We start from the raw sequence: 21,546 nt of genomic DNA, 5'->3' as shown, positions 1-21,546 counted from the left end.
CCTGGCTGCCCGCTGCATACAGCCTATCCAGAACATGCTTTAGTGGCGCCCTCTCGCGCCGTCGACACGGAGTGCGGCAGCCGTGAGCGCTCGCTGAGCTCACTACCCCTCCTCTAGTTCACGGCCACTCAAGCAACAGAGGACGTCCTGAGAAAGGTTATTTTTTGCTTGTTTTTGTAATTTCAATTTGCCGATAAGTTTTAAAATAAAGCAAAATTCGAGAAAAGGAAAGTTCTTTAAGTTACTACGTTCAGTGCGCTCAGGTTTGGTGCAAATTAAAAACCAGTAAAAAAGTCCTTGCAGGGCCCCTTTAAGCTCAGTTGATAGTAAGCGCTTGTCGTGTCCGTATCTTTGTTCTCTCCTTCTTTGCTTTTATATTTAGGTCGTCGTCCGAGAAACCCAGTGAACATATAGAAGATTGGCCGGAACTTTATTTTACTCGGTTAAACAGGCACTTCCTTAGTAGAGGCATTGGTTATAAAGAAATGCAACAGCATATGAAGTTAGCGAGCCCGAGTGTATGTCGGAGCAGATCCACAATTCTCTCGCGGTGCAACCTAGGATTGTCACAAAGCCTTCTGGGACGGAAAGGTCAATTTGGAGGAATCTATCGCATTGGCCACCCTGCGGTCGGAGCTCACGGAATAGAACCGCCCTTCTAAATGCGTAGCATTAGGACTTTTCCGTCTGCGAAACGCAGCCTAGACGGAGAAGAGAAGAGGTAAGCCTCGGTAAGAGGGAGGGGTTTCGCTACATGGGGCGGACCACATTCACGCGACATTGGATGACACCGTGACACGAGGTCCAACCACACGACGCTGCAACGTTATCAGACGTTGGAATGCGGCATTGCGACATCTGTCGACACCACGATGCTACGTGTTCGTTTACCTACGGTGGTTTTAGCGAAATTTTCCTCTTTTCTTTTCACTGCACTGTCTCGGCAGAGGCGGTGGAATGCTGCACGGAAGAACTTGCCAAGCATTCCACGCCTCAATCGCGCAGACATAAAAAATCCCCGCCAAAGCTCTCCCAGGTGTGCTCTCTCAGGGGCTGAGGATGTCGCCCACCGGAGGCCAGCATGGGGCATGCACTAGATGCAAGCGTTCGGCTGAGACTCCTTTCCCATCGGCCGGGAAACCAGATCCAGCCAAAACCCGATGCGGAATTTATGCCTGCCTTACCAGAAACTGCTATGAGCCAGCCACGCGACACATGCTGCGCGAAAAACACAAATTTAAACGGAGTACGGGCTACCCACTGTTCTCTATGACATTTGCTGGATCGCGTTTGCCCGCTCCGCGAATGCAGCCACTGACGGCCACCTTTTTGGTGGAGTTGTATTACCTCTAGCCAAGGCACAGCTGCTGCAGTCACTATCATCCAACCATGGCAGACGGCGTTGTGGCAGTTGCGGTGGCAGGCTGCCATCAAAATAGCGTGGGTGATATTTCGTGCTTGGTTGAGATTGTTTGACGAAACATGTTTTTCAAACCCTACAAAAACGGTAGCCTGATCTTTGAGGACCCAGTGGAAGTTTCACGAAATCGCAGCACCGGGGAAAAGCAGCATAGCACGCATCGAAAGTTGAATCGAAAGAAGCATAGAAAGCAGACGCCGGTACGGAGTCTGCTTTCGATGCGAGCTGCGCTGCTTTCCCCGGTGCTTGCTTTCGTAGAACTTCCGTCGGGTCCTCAAAGATGAGGCTACCGTTCACGCCAGGTTTCAAGAATCTGCTTCGTCGAACAACTTCAATCAAGCACGAAATATCACCCTCGCTGCACCTTAAATTAAATTTTTTTTAATGTACCTACATTGTCCAAATGCAGTATTCTATAGGTTATCGAACTCAAATCACAAGGACCGACCTAATTCTTGAAGCCGGCCACTGAAGAGCACAGCGTAAAGGCAGCGGCAGTGTACTAGATCTACGGCCGTTTTATGGCAGCCTGTCGCCATTGCGCTGTCCGCCATACTACTATAATGGCTAGAGATATTCTACCTCTACCAAAAAGATGGCCAACCGTAACCGCATTCCCGTCCATAGGCGAAACTGGTCAAACGCGATCCAGCAAATAGACATAGAGCTCAGAGGGGCTACCTCGGGAAGTTGCAATATCCACACACATAATTTGAACGGCCTGGTGACAAGCAAAGTTTTCTCTTTCTCGTCGAATGCTCCGAACAATACCATTGAGAGCGACAAAACGTGCCCGTGTAAATGCAGGTGGCAAAAATTAGTGCCCCAGTTTAACCCGCGCGAGTAAATCGAGACAAAGTGCTCGTTTAACCGCTTCTGGGCGACGCACTTTGGAGAAGCCGGGCAGTCAGACTGGATTGGCTTTCCCTCTAGAGCGTAAACCAGCGTCTCTAGAGAACAAACCGATCTATCACTATCTGAACGTGAATGACCACTGAAAGCAGGGCTGCCAACACACAATCAAAATGTTTGTAGCGAACGCCTGAAATTTCCTTCTTTTTGCCAATATTTCCTTCACTTGCCCAAACAATTACACAATACTAAATATTCGTTGTTCTTTGTGTCACTTCCAATTTTACACTCATAACGATCCCCTATATAACGACCTATCGGTTATAACGACCAGATTTAAGAAAATATAGGAATTCAAGGCCCTAGTCATTAAATTTGTCCAGATAAAACGACCCTTTTTCAAAGCATCATACTGTTACAACGAACACTCAAAGTCCGCTTTCCCAAGAAAACAAAGCAAACAAACTATCGTGCGCAAAAAGAAAAAAAAGAAAAAAAAAGATTAAAAGAATTACATTTTGAGCGTCGCGCTCCGGGAGACGTTCAAAGTTATTTCCACGGCTGCGCGGCATACTTCCCCGGGGAGGAAACAAAACGACAAAAGCAAAAACGCCCTCCCAAGTCGTGTAGTCCGCCGATTCACTACCGTGTTTGCATAATTCTAACGCACACTTTTTTTTCGCCAAAATCGGTGCCCAAAACTACCATGCGCGTTAGAATCGAAACCAAAAACCGAAACTAAAAAAAAACTCAATACTCGGTATAAGGTGGCTAGCCCCATCGCCATCGTGACCGTTTGTTTACGTTCGCCGCTTTGGTATCCGTATCATGCACATTCTCTCGCGTCTAAGGACTCTAGGAGGCTTTATTTAAACGAAAGGGCATCACACTGGCGGGAAAAGATGACAACGAAGCAGCACTGCGTGGCCTCGCAATCCCAGCCACCCGACGAGCTCGCAAAGTGTTGTTTGAAAGACGACCCTGCCAGAAGCGACAGCCGCACACTCTTACATGCGCAAGAAGTGCGGCACTTACAACGCTTTAGACCAAAGCAAGTGTTAATTACCTCCGTGGACAGCAAAGAACCATCGTCGGACTAGTGCACGGCATTTGTGTTGGCACGAGTTTTATAAAATCTGTTCTATGAGCTATGTGGGCAATCTTCATTTTACCCGCGCAGTAGAATCGGCAGATATTTACTTTTTGATTATCTGAAAGCTAAATCTGCCTTCGCGTTAGAATTAAGGGTGCATAGGAATCGTGCAAACAGTTTCTTTAAATAAAGAGCTCGCAGAGTGAAACTACCAATACCAGCTTCATTATCCTTATTTATAATGTGTTTTAAATGTAAGTCCAGATATATCCAACAACTGCTAAAACAACCATTACTCGCGGAACTATCGCGTTCATTATAAGTGGGTTTAACTGTATTATGTAACCTTTATGCCTCACATACGTTTTGCAAAAATGCGTTTATCGGGACAAAACTGCGGCCAAAGCGCCGAGGGGAGTGTTACCCCGGGAGATTCAAACTGACAAATGAAACCCTATCTTTGCCTTAGATGCTACGCACGCTGTCAGAACATGGTACTGCTTAATAACTTCAGTAGCATTTTTTATAATAGTCAGTCCAAAGCAAAGGGTGCAACACAAGCGAGAGTTCTCAAACTCAAACACACGGGGCACGACACACAGGAACTAACTCTTCGTGCACGGCACTTGAAGAAGTGTTACAGTAAGCTTTCGTAAGTTCAACCTCGGTTAATTCAACTTTTCGTTTACTTCGATCGTGTTCAAAAGTCCCGGCGAGCGCCCATACATTTCTATGGGAGGAAAAGTTTGATAGATCGAACTCAGGAAGATTCCGCATCGGATAATCCGTCCCGAGGGAATGCGCGCAAGCTCACATTGCACGGCACCATGGCAGAAAGACAACGTATGGTGAAACACGGACCCTTTGCTGCAAAGCCGAACGTGCGCAAATATGCGCCTGCCCCTCTACGCCGTTGAGATGGACCTTAGCGAATGACAAGAGCCAGCGCAACCAATCTGGCCTGGAGTAGCGCGGAGAACATAGCACATGGTCGGGCATGCACGAGCCAGCGCGCAATCTCAAAGCATTTTTCTGTAGCATCGTGTGTGCTCCATCTTGCGCACCGGAAAACGTGAGTTCTCTTTCCTTTTTTTTTGTTTTTTTTTGGGGGGGTTTTTGATGGTTTGGTTGCCCGGCGCCAAAGTCGGCTCAAAACTTTCTCAGTGCGCGCTCTCAAAGCGCTTCTCTGTAGCATCGTGTGCAGTTCATCTTGCGCATTGGAAAACGCAAATTCTCTTTTCCTTTTTTTTTTTTTTTTTTGTCACTGAGTTGATCTTGGATTGGCGCCAAAGTCGACTCTTAAAACTTACTATATTTTTTTTTTTTTTAGTGTGCGATTTTTTGGGGACATGGTGTTTAGTTACGCTGCTCTCGGAAGCATGCTTTTGGACACGCGTTTTAAGCGCAGACGGCATCAGACCATCTGAGGGTACTTTGGACAATAAAAGGAAGTTTAATTTTAACCGTTTTTCTGTCCTTTTTTTAATTCAATCATTCGGGTAATTGTATCAAATTTCAAGGTCCCGTCGAGGTTGAATTAACGAAAGTTTACTGTATTAGTTGTGGTAAGTCTGCATCTCCATACATCGCAGTATTTCTTCTTGTACTCGCGCTTTCTTTTTGGAGAAAGCAGAGCAGCTCTCAGAAGCTTCCACTTGACTGTCTCTTCCTCCATAGTTTTCACGGGGATGATGAAAACAAACGAAAATTGATTTTGCCGAAAAAAAGTTGTTCGACTGTTCCTCAGCATTTCCAGGTGGTCTCACAATAAACTGCCGAACGGCTCGAGGGAAGGAACTAAATGTAGCCAAAGTCGCTAAAATTCTACGTTAAACAAAATCATAATTGGCCAAATAAATTCCAGAAATTTCCCCCAAACTAGCAAGACATCCCTTATTACCACATAGACCCGAATATTACCTAGCCTAATCTGAGAAATTTCCCTCGGGTTGGCAGTCGTGAGTGAAAGCCCCATTCCGGCCGACTGTGGTTGACAAGAAGTTGCCAGGAGGCAGCTCAACGAACCCGAAAGTGCTTCCATTCTGGGGTCTTGTGAAGCTCCTTGTAGAAGACTCCCCTCTCCACCAGTTCTGCGGTCCGGAGGCAGACCACGTGAGTGTCGAAGTTGAGGGAGGCGCAGAAGTCGAAGAAGCCCCGCACCAGCTCGGCTGAAACAGACGCCAGCAATGACAGATTCAAAACCAGGTTTTGGGGTGCTACTGGACTTGACCCAAAACCAGACAGTAGGAAGAAACTCCCGAGGAACTATTGGAACTCGTAGAAACATTTTACCTCGGGTTCTACAACTGGGCTAGCTCCCAAATTTCCTCGACCGTCCTTCCACCTATCCTAATAGCCCGACATTCATAAAAAAAAGTAGGCCGGGCAATGCCACAATTCGTAAGCCCAAAAAGCAAAGAGCATAAGAGTCGAGTTCATCGCGTGAACAGTTACACACACGTAACTGCCATTCGCGTGCAATGTCCAATTATCCGTTGTGATCGAGAGGCACCCTAGTCCGCCGGCAAAGATCTCCCCAACTTTGTTTGTCAGCTCCTTTCTCTTTGCTTCAAAAAGCTATGGGACAACGGCCCTCGAGAAGGTTGTCCGCAAACGCACAACATAGTTCATCGTGCCTAGGAAACTCTTAAACCATGTTGTGCATGCCCAGTGCTATCAACTGCCATTTTTGTCATCCATTGCACTCTTGGGCTTGAAGCAGTCCACTACTGAAGCTTTGCTTGCCTGCTTGAGCTTAGACGTCGAGGTAAGCCTCGTTTGAGAATGGGTGTCTCGTCAGGATGGCTAGGTTGGACATTGTACACACTCCTTTTGAAAGGTCACGCAAGTGGCACGTCCGATGGGTTGGGGGCAAAAGTTACCCAATTTTCCTACAAAATGCGGGCGGAGTCGGGTAAACCAGAACCCTTACAGGGCGTGACATAATCGTGACATTTCGTTCAGTACCAAGTTGGAAAACGAACAAGCTCCAAAATCTTTTGTTAGCCTAGTTTTCCATACTGCATTGTCATTGGGCTATTATTCCTACTTTTCAACTAATTTAGTCGTCGTTTTTATCGGGAAGTTTGTACCGGCAGCACCGCGATCCATTCGAGCTTTCGGAAGAGATCGTTTGAAAATCTGCGGTGCGACGCTGCGCGAGACAACATTGGTGCGAGGAACCGGAGGTGAAGAGACTGCAAAGCAAAGCTCATGGACGTTTGTGACTGTGGAGCTTGAAGTGTCGCGTGGACTTTGTTTCTATGCCACGGGAATGCTTCTGGAGCATGGTGGTGAGCGATGAGCGAGTAACAGAAGAGTAGTGAGCTTTTCTGTCTGTCTCTATCACTATTGGGCATCGTCTCGGGGTCCGGCACGGCTTGATCCACTTCCTCGAGACGACGAGCGAGAGGTACGACGTCGAGAGAAGCCTCAGGCCACTCGCCAGGATACCCGGCGGGACGACGATCTCCATCGTCGGCCCGTCCAAGAACGATCTCACGTCACCAAGACGGCGTACTGTGTCGCGAGCATTTCCACGCCCTCAACGTAATGGTGGTAAGTACACTCTTATTATGTACTCAAAATCCATCCCAAACGTGTAAAAAAAAAAGAATACAGCATAACGCCAGCATGGTGTGGATACGCCATTTTATAAACGAGAGGCGCAAGCTGTTGGGGTCTGTGTGCTCCTACTGCACGAGCGTGTGCTCGGCGTAGCACCGTATTTGCACGAATACAACGCGAGTCTTTTTTTTCTCGAAATTACGTGCTCCAAAACGCACCTCGCGTTAAATTCGGAATAGAGTTCAGCCACGAGGCGCGCGAGTCTGGAGAAAGCCAGAGGAGAAAGCCATCCCTCCGGCTCAATGCAAAATATCCGGTGGGAAAAGAAGTGGGGGTGGGGAAGGGAATTTATTAGCTATTGGGCCACATGAAGGGGCAAATAGAAAACATAAAACATTTTTATCGCTTTTGTGTTTATACAACGCGCGGACGCCGCAGAAACTCAGCACGCGTGCGCCATGCGGGAATGCGGGCACCTGTGAATTCGAGCCAAGCCGAGCCGGGCCAAGTCAAGTCAACACAAGCCAAAACCACCGACCGCGTTTATGCAATCGTGCAACAGAAGGCATCAGAACAGGAAGTGTGATCGTGTATCGGGTTCAGCAGTCTTTTTTCTGCCTGCGCATTGTTTAGTTTCTGCTCCAGAGTGATCTGGTGTTTGTGTGCTGGTGCTTCTGCTTCGTGCCTTGTTTGGATTGTGGGCTGCCGAGGAGCTCGCAGGGAAGAAAAAGGAACTACCAGACAAGCAGGTGCTGCTGCTTATCTGCGTAGTGGCCAAGTGGATTGTAAACGGAAGGACCTGAGCAGTGAGGATGAGTGCTGTCAAAACATAAACAGATATTTCTTCTATTTCCATTGAGTTTTCACTTCTGCTATGCCCCCGAGTGCGAGAAATTGATGCGGCCTACGTTCGCGTTATAATAGTAACAATATTTTTGTTTTCTTTTTGAGGGCATCAAAACCTGCCCTCGCGTTATATTCGTGGTCGCGTTATATTCGTGCAAATACGATAACCACTTACAGTGCAGGACCGGGTATAACGCGGCTTTTTTAAACCACCGATTCGCCTCCCATACAACTCTATGTAATTACATACCACTTACAATGCAGGCGCGCGAAGGGAAATACCGGTTATAGTGCGGTTTCCGGAACCGGAGCAGCGAGCACGCTTCCCTGTGCGACACTAGATAACGGCGTGAGCCGCAAGCGGCACTCGTGGGGCAAGGAGGTTGCTCGAAGAAGCGGGGAGAAGCGAAGAGAGAGGCTTCAATTGCCATAGCGACGGAGGGACGCACGCACGTGTCGTTCAAAACAACCGCAACGACAAACCAATCGCAGGTCGAGGAGAAGTGTTCGCGCGCATTGCATGCCGGTTGCGGGCCGGCTGCTTCTATCCACAAACATAGCGTCGGTTGTGATCGTCGACGTTGACGGCGTTCTAGTTCACTTTAACGACGTGGTGGATGCTCATCGTTCCGCGTAAAAGCGCTATCCTTGACTGAACTTTCGTTGTGTGTCGCTATGATAACCGAGCACGTACTAGAAGAGAAGATCCACCTACTCGTGCGGCGATGTCGTGGCGGCACTCTCAAGACGGCAGAAACGCCCGTGTCGTCGTGTTTGTTTACTTCGACTACAGTGGTGCTTTCTAAGCATTTGTGTTTTTGAACATCGCCCGGATTTCTTATTTGGAGCATTTCATGGCTGTGCTCAAGTTGAAGGTATACTGGCGCGTACCGTATAAAGGATGCGAAGTTTCACGCGTTTTCATCACTGCAGAAAAGTGATTAAGGTTAGCAATCCTGAACGCTCACAACGTCCGTCCGCAACCCGCGACGCCGTTAAAAGGCTGCGCCAGGCAAAAGTCGATAATTTCTTTCAAAATGTGCGACACACTTGAGAGAGAAGTGTACTAGTCTGGTGGAATAAAGACTTTCCTCAAACTATGCTTTATTTTTTATCTAACATAAAATAAATTCTTTTACAAAGGTAAGTTGTCTCATGGCATGTATTTTGGCCTGAAAAATTGATGTTTCGGTTATAGCGCGGTACTGCTTATAGTGCGGATTTTCGCGACTCCCGCGACATACGTTATATGCGGTCTACACTGTATTGTGCATCTGTTGAAGATGTGTTGTGGGGAAAATGGCTCACTCATCAGGATAAAAGATGTCACGGCACCTGCAAGTTGGCCGCAATGCTACGCCTATGTTTAGCGCTGTCAACAACTCTGCGCAGTCAACACGATTGCATACAACTTGGCATAGAAAATACATCTCTCTTTCAATCCTTCGATAGTGCAACGACAATAGATTGAGGGTACCATTAGATTATTGTAGCCATAAAAGCGACGGCAGCCAATGCGCCTATCATACAAAATTCAATAAACTTGTATTGAACATTTTCAATTAAATCACCGCGTGTCACCGCAGCATGGTTCCATAGCACCGACAAGAATTCAAGGAGCGATCTAACAAGTGCGCAATAGAGGCTCAGAAAAAAAAAATTCTGTAAAAAAAGTTGATTTTGAAAAATGACATATCCACCAACATCTAGAGAGTATTCCCAAAAAGTTTAATTAATTTACACTGCATAGTTAATTTTTTATAAATTATTTTTGGTCCACCAAACCTAAAGAAAAGGTAGAGGTTGGAGCACTTTGGACGCATTTTTCTCCGTTCCACTTTTTGGTATAAATTCCATTTTAGTCAATCTATCGTTTGATAATGGCAATACAAGGAAGGTTCATTCTTCCCTTTTCCTGACTGAAATTTAATAAGGAATGCAGCTATGGAACTTTTTGTCACTTTACGGATGTCTTTTATAAAAAATGTTGACATTTTGTCAAAGACACAAAAGACCAAAAAGTTGACCAATTTTGCAGAAGAGAAAATTTATAAAAATAAATGACTTTTTAGAAAAAAACATTCTATAGCCGCACCCTCTAGGCATTCTGCTACATATCTAGCGAATAAAACTCTTGAATATGGTGACAGTTTTCTGACGACAGATTAACTTAATAATGTAGGCGTGTTGCTGGTAAAAGCTACTCTAATTTCCTTCTCATCTACCTGAGAGACCTGAAATTTTGTTATACACCCTCTAGCATGACCACCAGCCTACCCTGTAAATGTCATTAATATTAAGACAAGGGTTCAAAACTTGACCCCCCTAGGGGGTGTGTCCCCAAAAGACATTTGGAATTACGAAATTTTCTCGTGAGTCGCAAAATGACGGCCAGGTTGTGTAGTCCCAAGTTAACAATGCTCAAAACATGTAGACAAAAATCTAACCCAGAATCGACAAGAACACCCAGACCACGCACGTAAAGTACTCGCCTTATTCATAAAATAAAGAAAAGTCGAAAACTAGGTTCTCCTTCCTAGCAAGAGACATTACCAGCGTCGTTTTAGGTTCAGTTGCAGCCTATTAAGGGGGGACGCTGGCTAGAGGTTGAGCTTCTGAACCACGCAAGTGATTGGAATGAAATTTGCAGGGGAGAGTTAACTTCAGATGTAGGTGTATTGTGCAAACTTTCAGTTCTCTAGGACAACTTTACAAACCTGCATAAGAAGATGTGTCACTCTTCGTTAAGAAATCTATGATTTCCAAATGAAGCTATTAAGCATCATTCTAACTGCTTGAATATAAAGTGGGGGATGTGGGACTTCGGGCTACCTAGTTGTTATAACTCTAATGTAAATATTTCAGGAAGAGTTATTACCTCAAAATATGATTGTGGCATTAGAATAATTTTACCTTCGAACCAAAGATTCCTTCGTATGAAATTTGCAGCAAAAAGAGGAACTGAGAAGAATGCATTCAAACATTGAACTCCTTTACTTTGTTACTGCCTCACAATGTGTAGAAAATATTTTATATTAACGTAACTATTTGGTGCATGCTTATGAAATTTAGTGCAAGGGTGTATAATTAGTTTCTAAAACCGAAAAGCTCAAAATCAAAAAATTAATTTTTTCAAACAATTTCAAAACTTAGGCCCCTGTCCTCCCCTAATCAAACACCATTGCTTAACGGAGCGGAATAAAAAGTCCTTCTCATTATCTACCTTGCGGACCAGTTTTAAGTCACCACATTAGCATTTTTGAGTTGCTAATGCATGGTAATAAATCAATTCCAAACACCAAAAACAAGACCGGTCCCGAGTTAGAACCTTGTGGTGCGCCGGATAAGGATGCAAATGGCTCGGACACACAGAGCTGCTTTTGGAGACTATCGAGACAGCTCTTAAATCATGCGCAATACAATGGACAGAATCCATGTTCTTTCAATTTCGTCAAAAGTATCAAATGCCTTTGTCAGGTCAAAGTAAATTGTGTCCACGGAGGGTCTGCTGTCACCAAGGAGAGCAGTCAAGTTTGTTTCTACTGATCAGCTTTTAAGAAACCCGGGTTGTCCCCAACCTCACGCAAAAAGTATCATGTTCCAAAGATAACACTTAGCATTCGGCCTTCAACACCAGAGCTAAACAAATCCCGCAATATTACAAAACCCCACGTCGCATCATACGCCTTCTCTAAATCAAAAAAGACAATGCCGATGATTTACAAATGCCTTCCGAACGGTAGTCTCAAATTGGAAACAGGTATCAACCGTGGATCGAGCTGTGCGCAGACAGAAGTCAGTTTGATTCTAAGCAAAACACGTCCTTTATTTATCATCCTCTCAAGAGTGTTAGGGGCGAAACTCCTTGGGGTCTAGCCTTGTCCGTCCGGCATTCGTGCTCACATCGATCTTGCTGGTGCTCGTGCTCGTGAGCTCAAGTGCTCACGTGCTCATGTAAGGCAAAAAAAAAAAAAAAATGATAAAAAGAAAAAAATGTTTGCGCAGTCGACAGGATTCAAACCTGTGCGGGGAGACCCCAATGGATTTCTATTCCATTGCCTTAACCACTCGGCCATGACTGCGGGACGAGTGGGGGGCTCTGAGATGTGGTAGTAACTGAAGAGCTGGGGATGTCATGGATGAAACGTTGCATGTAACCGCTCAACGTCTATACAGGAGAGGGCACTGCGGTCAAATGCGTATATAATTGCGTTAAACTTTGCACGCATTGGCTCAACGTTTATAGACAAGAGGGCGCTGCGGTCAAATGCGTAATTAACCACTTTTATACCACACATTCTCTTTCTGACATGGATGAAAACGAACGAAAAGCTCGGCATGCTGCGGCTCAGCGTCTACGCAGACAAGCACCACCAGAGCTTCGCCCCAATCAACATCATTCACCACGTGGAGATGTGGTCAATTTTTTGAGAGACAACTAGTCAGGGCTATTGGTCTGTAACTGGAACCATTGCAAGGATCTTCATCTGGCTCGAGCAAAGGAATGACAATAGCGACCTTCCAAGATGATGGACACTGACCCTCCGGCCAAACTCAACTGAATAAGTACAGAATGAGTGCCGAGGGGTGGAGATGACATAGCCTATTATAATGGATGCCATCAGGACCGGGGGCAGTTTGCTCGCAACTGTACAAAATGGCTTGAAGTTCATAGTGTGCAAACGGAAGGTCAAAAGGTTTCTCAGCTTGAGGCTCATGCCGAATGACAGACTCAACATTGTCAGGGCAGATCCCATCTTTAGTGGAAAGAGGAAAGGAGATTCTTCACCTCCTTGGGTGATGCATGACTGTTTATAGACTATGAATACCCCATCCAGCTATTTAGTTTAGAGTGCCTGCAAATACACCCTGCTTGGGCTATCAAATTATTTAAAAATTCCCTTTGTTTTGCTTCTTTTTTCCTATGCGGCAGTCCACCATGGTTTTGGCCGCTTGGGGAGACGAGTCCATGTCATGGCTATTGCAATGATTGATGCATCTAAAATATGTTTCGCGATGTGTTCCGTTTCACTGTCAACTGAGAACTTGTCTAGAGATTAACGAGTTGAAACAGATCTCTGCTTACAAAGGGACCAGTTAGCTTTATCACACTTCCAACATGGGGACCACGTGGAAACAGCAGCAACCGGGGTGTGACCTTCTAAAATAAAAGGAAAATGATCGCTCTCGTAAGGATTTTCAATAACCTTCCGAGAGAAAAATGGAAATAATGGAGGATCAAAAAGGGAGAGGTCAATGCTCAAGAAAGTTCTTGTAGCAGCACTGAAATGTGGGCCTCTAGACAGTGGAAAACGCTCCAACAATGCAACAAACATGGAGTAGTCCGCTGCACAACTACGGCAGAACTCCCCGAGACGTGACTGCAATGTGCTCCGTCTTTCGGATAGACTTAGAAGTGTCCCAGTACATTTGAGCGGGAATCACTGAGATGTGTTTCTTGCAGGCCAAATGCAATGGGATTATGTTCCTCTAGTAAGCCAGTGACATCATCATAATTAGAAAAGAGGCCACAACAGGTCCACTGAAGGACACAATAAAGCATTCAAATGTCAAGAAATCACTATTCTTTCGGTGCCAGAATCTGAGGAATGTGGACTCTACTGGAATGTATGAGTGGTGGTCAGAGGGAGAGCAGCTATCGTTCTCACCCGATGGGCCTGGCTTTGGTACAATGCCAGAGGCACAGGCAGGCCTCAGCTTGAAGGGCCAGCAGACACCAGAGGGTTTCTTGGAGGCTGGTTCCCTCCTTTTAAAGTGATCAGGAGTGCACCACTTGCAGGGAACCCTGTGGAGGGCACGCACCTCCCGTGGACAGTCCCCTCCTCATTGCCTGTTCTTTCACTTTTGTGTCAAAATGTCGTCTTCCCAGTTTGGGCAACAGTGAGAAAAGGCAGAGTGGGCTCCACCAGTTGGCATACTTCACGTTGTTTTCATATATATCGGCCACGGGGTCAGTCCCACCACACTTTCCGCAAGTTTTCTTCCCACAGCAGTTACGTGAACCATGCCCAAAACGTTGAAGGCGGAAACAGCACCGAGGGTCCAGAATAAATGGGTGGACTCTGCAATTTAATAACCCCACTTTAACGGCGGATGGGAGGGCATGCATTTCAAACGTTAGGATTAAGTGGTTAGTAGGTTCTTCCCACTCCATCACGTTTCGTCGCAATCCTTCCAACTGTAACAGGAGCATTTTTGTGCAGGCCCTCGAGAATTTCCTCTTCACTGCACTCGAGAAGGTTATCTTCTGAGTCATCTCCGTTGGCTGGTGCAACTGTGCAGTGCCAGCGGACCATATTTGCCACCCATGGCCAGCAAGACATTGCTGTAAGCGATAACGAGCCAGCATTTGTTGATGCTAAATCCAGGAGCTTTTGTCCAAGAACGGCGCCTGCCCTATCACCCTGCTTCCAATGGGCGGCTGAGAGGGTAGTGCGGACGATAAAAGATAAACTAAAGAAGGCTGATCAGGGTGATTTTGAAACCAAGATTGCGAGAATTTTGTTCAATTACGGGACAACGCCACATCAGCCAACTGGTCAAACGCCTAACGAGTTATTCATGGGACGCCACCTGAAGAATGCCTTGAATCTCCTACAGCCAGATCTCTGGGTCAGGGCTGGCTACAAACAGCAGCAACAAAAGGAAAGGGCCAAGAGGGCTGCCAAGCGGGAAGGTCTGCTACAGCCAAGTGAATGTCTGTGGGCTCGCAACTTTAGACCCAGAGACAGGGGAATTTCTGCAACCGCTGGAGAGCCTACCGGTGCGTCATCGGCTATGGTAGTACTGGAAGACGGCACCACCTGTAATCGGTGTGGTGACCATCTGGGAGAGCGAACAACCGCGGCGCCAGAAGAGAATGGGGCGTCAGAGTTTGAATCGTCTACTACTGACGTGTGTGTCAGTGTTGTGCCAGGGGAACCAGGCATACCAAAGGCAGGACCCCTGCTGCATGCAACTGTGGAGTCGACTGAAAGGCCATCAGGACCTCTGCCACAAGTGTCTGCGGGGAAAGGCCAATCTGCAGCTGGGCAATCGTCCCCAACACCAGAGTTGCTGTTAACACCGAAAATAAGAAGATCATCGAGGGAATGACGACCTGTGGTGCAGTACTCTCCCTGAGGGACACTGAATTCGAGGGGGAGGTACATTACAGGGATGCATGCTGTGCTGCGGGGGACTGACAGCGGCGACCGAAGGCAGCTGGCCCTCACGTGCGGAGGAGCTGCCAGCACGGGTCGGGAGCTAAGATGGTGTTCACAATCAAGTAAGACCTTTTTCTGTTCTATTCCACTTGGCATCTTAACATAAGCTTTTGTGAAAAGCTTATGTCAAGATGCCAGGTGCATCAATAAACAAACGGTGCATCAAATACACGAAAAAATCCTTCAATGTACATTCTAGAGCTTAGGGTGTTCCAGCAGTGGTGCAACTTACGAATATTGTCACCTGTTAGCACGCTGTCTCAATAAACACCAGAGATTAGCGGACATGTGGGGCCCCAAGACCTTGACGCATTCCAGCGAGCCAGCCGCAGTTTTGTACCCAAGGCCCACTCACCCAGAGTCTGCCGATTCTCCGTGGGCACTGCGCACGGTTCCCCCTTGACGATGTAGCCGCACTCGCGGCCCTCGACCTCGCACGTCTCGCCGCCGGACTCGGCGTGCCGTGCCATCATCTGCTCCGGAGTCGGCAACACCGGGGGCCGTGCACACCGCTGAAGCCAGCAGACGACGAGCATCGAGGCTGCGTACGACGTCAGGGTATTTCCACGGCCGGTCAGCAGGAAGTGGGACCGCATCCAGGTGCGCACAAACACTACCAGGGGACGCACCCGGGGGTCGGCGGCGTTGTACAGCTGGAGCAGCCGCGTGTTGACCAGACTCAACCTGTGAGCAAAGAAGCGCCTCACCTTGCGGTAACGGCACGCTAGAATGTCCAGAACGCAGAGAGCCAATGTAGATGGCTCTCTTCTCTTTCTCTCTCTCTTGTGTCCACCTTTTTTGCCCAAAACCATGTATCCAAAAGCAGTGTAGAGGTTGCTGATAGAGGTACCAATGGGAAACGAGCAAAAATATGACTACAGTCGAACCCCACTTCAACAAACGCCGCTTGAACGAAATTTCCGATTCAACGAATATTTTTCGGTTCCCCGTCAACGGTCCAATTGACTGAGTCAATGCATAAGATTTCTCACTACAGCAAACACTGTTTCTTGTGCTGTTCCGTTTGAACGAAATTTTACAGAGCAATTCGAAGTTCCAAAGTTTAATTTTCCGTACGGAAAACAAACTTTCGAGCACTGGTGAATTTTGGCACATAAAATATGTCTACTATAAAGTTTAAATCGCGTGTTGAACCACCAGAAACTGCCACTAATAACCAGTACTCGAGCGCAACGTTGACCGGGAGTGCAGGTTGCCATTACTTGATGGCGACGGCGATGAGGCTGGCCTTCCTACGCTGTTGCACCGATGTTGCTCTAGCTCTTGGCTTGATAACGCTCTGCTGCAAACTTTTCAAAGCCGAAGCTCAGTCTTGTTGTTGTTTTTTTCTTTGTTTTTGTCGGTTGTCATTTTATCAGTACGGTACAACGACAACGACGGTACGCGGGCTTTTTGCAAATGGCACGATGGCACCACCAAGCAAAATGCAAAAGTTTTTATCCTTACAAGATGAAGCTCACATCCTGGCCGAAGTTCCAAGTGGACAGAAGGAAGCTGTCATCACCCAAAAGTTTGGAATTTCTCCGAGTTTGTTGTCCACGATCCTAAAGCTGCAGATGATGGCTGCTGCATGGGCTGCAACCAAACGTTCAGTCATCGCCAACTGTTTCACGCACTTCAAGCTCGGAGACCCAGACGTCGACTTCGCTGAGGATAACGAAACAGTGCGTCCACCGGGAGAGGCCGCTACTTCTTGGGCTGTGCTTCAGGATGCCGGAACTGCGCTACTCGCCGAATGCAAAAACCGCGTCACGGAGCTCCTAACAAGGAAAAGGAAGCAGGCGACGCTCGATACACTCTGGAAATAAAAATTTCTGTACTCTATCAGTTCAGGTATGCCATTCTTCTGTGAATTTCACAACAACAAAATGTTCGCTACAGTATAGACCACTTACAACGTAACCGCTTATAGTGCAGGACCGGGTATAACGCGGTTTTTTTAAACCACCGGTTCGCCTCCCATAGAACTCCATGTAATTGCATACCGCTTAAAATGCAGGCGCGCGATGGGAAATACCGCTTATAGTGCGGTTTCTGGCACAGCCCGCCGACCGCGCCGACGACCGGAGCAGCGAGCACGCTTCCCTGTGTGACACCAGATAACGGCACTGACGGCACGAGACGAGCCGCAAGGCCGCAAGCGGCACACGCGGAGCAAGGAGGTTGCTGGAAGAAGCGGGGGAAGCGAAGAGAGAAACTTCAGTTGCCATAACGACGGAGGGACGCATGCACGTATCGTTCACGTGCGTGCATCCACTGTGCGTCCCTCCGCTGCGTTGGAAACAAACAACCGCAAGGGCAGACCAATCGCAGGTCGAGGGGAAGTGTTCGCGCGCGTTGCATGCCGGTCGCGCAGCCGCTTCTATCCGCGAACATGGCGTCGGTTGTGATCGTCGATGTTGACAGCGTTCATCTCATCGCGTAAAAGCGCTATCCTTGACTGTGAATTTTCGTTGTGTGTCGCTATGATAACCCAGCATGTACTAGACGGGAAGATCCTCCTACTCGTGCGACGATGTCGTGGCGGCGCTCTCAAGACGGCAGAAACGCCCGTGTCGTCGTGTTTGTTTACTTCGACTACAGTGGTGATTTCTAAGCATTTGTGTCCTCGAACATCGCCCGGATTTCTTATTTGGCGCATTTCATGCGTGTGCTCAAGTTCAAGGTATTACTGGCGCGTACCGTATAAAGGATGCGAATTTTCACGCGTTTTCATCTCCGGAGAAAAGTGATTAGGGTTAGCAATCCTGAACGCTCGCTACGTCCGTCCGCAACCCGCGACGCCGTTAAAAGGCTGCGCCAGGCAAAAACCGCTCATTTCTTTCAAAATGTGTGACACACTTGAGACAGAACTGTACTAGTCTGGTGAAATAAAAACTCTCCTCAAAGTAAGCTTTGTTTTTCATCTAGCATAAAATAAATTCTTTTACAAAGGAAAGTTGTCTCATGGCATGTATCTTGGCCTGAAAAATTGATGTTTTGGTTATAGCGCGGTACCGCTTATAGTGCGGATTTTCGCGACTCCCGCGACATACGTTATATGCGGTCTACACTGTACAACGAATTTTTTCTCGCGCACCGTCAATTTTGTTGTAGCGGGATTTGACTTACCAGCCATTTTAACACCGGCCCGCCCAAAATGACTCTAGCACCGTAAATATTGCTCCAATCAATACGATTTTTTTTTTTTTACAAATATGTCTCGCGAGATGTGTTACTTATACCCAAGCTGTATGACAAAAAAATATTGTTTTATGAGAGCAGCCCTGTAAAAATCAGAATGAAATGATAACTCAAAATGAAGTTGTCTGCAACGGTAGCAGCACCACTTGCTATTCCAGGCTGTTAATAAATGATCTCGTCCCATCATGGTGTCTTCTTGCTTGCATGACGACCTCTCAAAACTTGACTTGAAACAGGTAATTTCAACAATCGTTTATATATTTCGTTAAAATCACTTCATCGCGACTATCTTGCTTGACGACAGCCTTTTGTGCGGCGTTTCCCGCGGTTTTGCATTCGGTGCACCACCTAGGAGCGGCGTCGCGAACCAGATTGCAGATGGCGAACGGGCGGGTATAGGCCATAGGAGATGTATGTCTGCCATGTTTGTTATCTTTCTAATAATCCACTACTCTTGAGTTGACATCTGAAAAAATAGGCAAAAAACTTTGGAATACACGACGTTCGTGTGCTCAATTTCAGGTATATACGTTTGAAATTCGATTTGCTAGGCGTGCCAAATGTGAAAGTTTTTACGGCCGCATCCTGTAGGTGCGGATAGTGGCAATGATTTAATGAAGTCTTCAGACCTCGTAGACAACCCCGCATAAACGAGAGAGCGACTCAATGGGTGGCTCAGATCCACTAAAATAGCACTTCACCTCGAGGACAGGGACGCGCGAGAGAGTTTGGATGCATCCCGTCAAAGTACTCTTGGGAACCCGTCGAGGAACCCAGTCCGAGAACCCGCACTCGAAAAATACAACCAATTCCACTATTCGTAATGCAATAGTTTCAACTGTTGCGTTCGTATTTGCCCAGGAAACGAAGAGAAATGCAGCGGGGAACACTGCCCAAAAGGCACTTTCCATCCAATGCATTCACCGCGTCCCAAAGAGTGCTCATTCCATTTCCAGTCAACCGAGTCATAAAAGCGTCGCGCTGTCGCCGGCCACTCTTCGGCTCGAGAGGAACCAGAGCAGCCAGAAGACACTCTCCTCCTTTCTGGCGAGACGCATTTGAGACCGCACTGGATGCGTCCCAGGGAGAGGAGGGAACCCACCTGCTGGTGCAGTTGATGTCGCAGCTCAGCCCGAATCGGGGGTCGTGCAGCTTCACGATGGGGACGCGGGCGCTGATGAAGCAGCACACCTGGATGGGAGCCAAGCGTTTCTTCAGCGCCTTGCAAACAAAGCGAAGCCGGTGCCGCGGCGGCAGCTCCTTCAGCACCTCGGCCGCGGCGTCCGGACCCGCCGCCAGCAGCTCCGCGACGGAGGGGAGGGGCACTTGGTCGTCCGACGGGCCGTTTGCCTGCAAGTGGCGGTCTCTGCTTACCGGCGGCGGTCTCGACATGGCCTTGCCAGATGACGCCGCGGTCTCACAAAGAGGTGAAAGCTTCTAAACTGAAAGATCCTGCGGCGCAAGTTTACTGACGGGGCAGCGGAACCTCTCCCAAGTGATAAGTTGGATGGTGCAAAATGAATGCACTTGGGCACTCCTTCAACGTGACAAAACAAATGTGCGCCATGCTCCGTTCCCTGCCCTGCCTGCCAGGGATGGCATTCCACTGGAAAAGACCGTCGTCCTCACTCGCTGTTTTTTAAGTAACTAGCCCCGAATCTAGAGATAGCAAAAAGAATGGTGGCAAGAGTGAAACTTGGGTGTTCCAAAAATGCAGTTTGGATAGCTGAGGGTTGCTGGCGAGTTGTTCTCTAGACCCGATAAAATAACTAGCCCAAACTTCTACGTTAATCAACTATTGTTCTCTAGATTCTTGCACCGCACCACGAACTGTTCGGATCGGGTCAGGATGAGAAGGTAGCGAGCAACTCGGACCGCTCAGAGGCACCTAAAGTGGCAGCAGTTAATTGGGGATGCAATATGGTCATGCAGTCCCCCCGAGGTGGTGAAAACTTCCTCCGACTGACTTAGACACTAGCTGCGCTCGATTCACTTATACCTCCTACACCGGTGCAGAAAAGTGCGAGGCAGTGTATTTCGGTATGTATATTCAGATACGACCGGAAGTACATTGTCCTAGAGTTTTCTCCACCGGTGCAGAAGCTGTAAGTAAATCGAACGCAGCTACTGTTTTGGACTGGTGCAATGCAGAGTATATGCATTTTAACATTAACAAATGCAAAGCGATGCGTGTATCTCGATGTAACTCATCACCACTTTCATACACCCTTGGTACCTCGCCCTTGGAAATCGTAACTTCCTACAAATATTGTGGAGTCGTTCATATTATTGACAACATGTCACGGAACACTCACATCGATCATATCACTGCTAATACTAACTCCATGCTAGGTTACTTAAAACTGAATTTTACTTCAGCACCAATGTCACTGAAATTACTTTTATTCAAAACCCTGGTACGCATTAAATTGGAGTACGCCGCAGCAATCTGGAATCCCAGTCACACCACACTCGTATCTAACATTGAAGCCATTCAAAACCGTGCTGCACGGTTTATCTTTTGTAATTATCGTCATTCAGCCAGTGTGTCATCCATGAAATCTAACTTATTTTTGCCCCTTCTTTTTCTGCGCCGTAAAGTATCTCGTCTATCCCTTTTTCAAAAACTTTGCTACTCTATCCCTCCTCTTAAAGGAAAACTCATTCTCCCTCCCCCGCAAAACCTTGATCGTGAGCATAAAGTAGGAATTTCCCCCCCCTCCGCCTACCTCGACTCTTTTATTCCGTGGTCGTCATTGGAGTGGAACCACCCTCCTGCATCTTTAGTGTCCACATCATCAATGGACTCCTTTAGAGATGCAATAACCAGCCATTTTTGTCAGCAGGCACCCTGACTGCTTTTTGCCTCGTTAAATTTTTGTACTATGTTTTGTTCTTGCCACTCCTCCGTAAGGCCCGAGGGTACCGAAATGAAATAAATAAACTGAATGCGGGTCTTAGGTTGCATCGCAATTGACTGAAATTGACAGGAATTGACTGACAGGCGTGTTTTTCCAACGCACTCTGCAGAGTGTGCACGCTAGAGCTGCACCAGATGGAGCCCCACCGTCTCCCCAGTGACTTCAATAACGCTGCTGGTGAGCCTCAAGCAGAAATATGCAGCTATTTATGATTCACCTTCATTCTCCATATTTACCCACAACTGTGTAATACATTCTGAAATAATTCTCATGTTCAGACTCACAATATTTCTTCCAAATGAAACTTAACATTAAAGAGTGGAAATCCATCCAAGAATAACACTACTCCTTTCTACCGCATCCAAAGTGTTGTATTAGATTCTCTATCTTCATATAAATCCCTCGGGGTACTAATCA

At 47.2% G+C, this 21,546-nt stretch overlaps 1 protein-coding gene across 3 annotated transcripts in view; it reads right to left on the bottom strand.

The window, feature by feature from the left end:
- The window catches only part of LOC8053594 (speckle targeted PIP5K1A-regulated poly(A) polymerase), a 66,895-nt gene that overhangs the window by 20,224 nt on the left and 25,125 nt on the right, over positions 1–21,546 (bottom strand). For 2 of the 3 annotated variants that reach the window (XM_029971124.4, XM_029971126.4), the window contains exons 5-7: positions 19,311–19,558; positions 15,360–15,688; positions 5,391–5,533 (exon numbers count right to left, since the gene is read on the bottom strand). In XM_029971124.4, coding sequence (XP_029826984.2) covers positions 5,391–5,533; positions 15,360–15,688; positions 19,311–19,558 — 720 coding nt within the window. The remainder of the gene's footprint in view (positions 1–5,390; positions 5,534–15,359; positions 15,689–19,310; positions 19,559–21,546) is intronic. The other variant, XM_029971127.4, reaches the window with a different exon arrangement.

Source organism: Ixodes scapularis, unplaced genomic scaffold (assembly GCF_016920785.2).
Source record: "Ixodes scapularis isolate PalLabHiFi unplaced genomic scaffold, ASM1692078v2 PGA_scaffold6__148_contigs__length_123643588, whole genome shotgun sequence".
Taxonomy (NCBI): Eukaryota; Metazoa; Arthropoda; class Arachnida; order Ixodida; family Ixodidae; genus Ixodes; species Ixodes scapularis.
The sequence above is the reverse complement of the archived record's forward strand: the minus strand, read 5'-3'. Positions and strand labels throughout refer to the sequence as shown.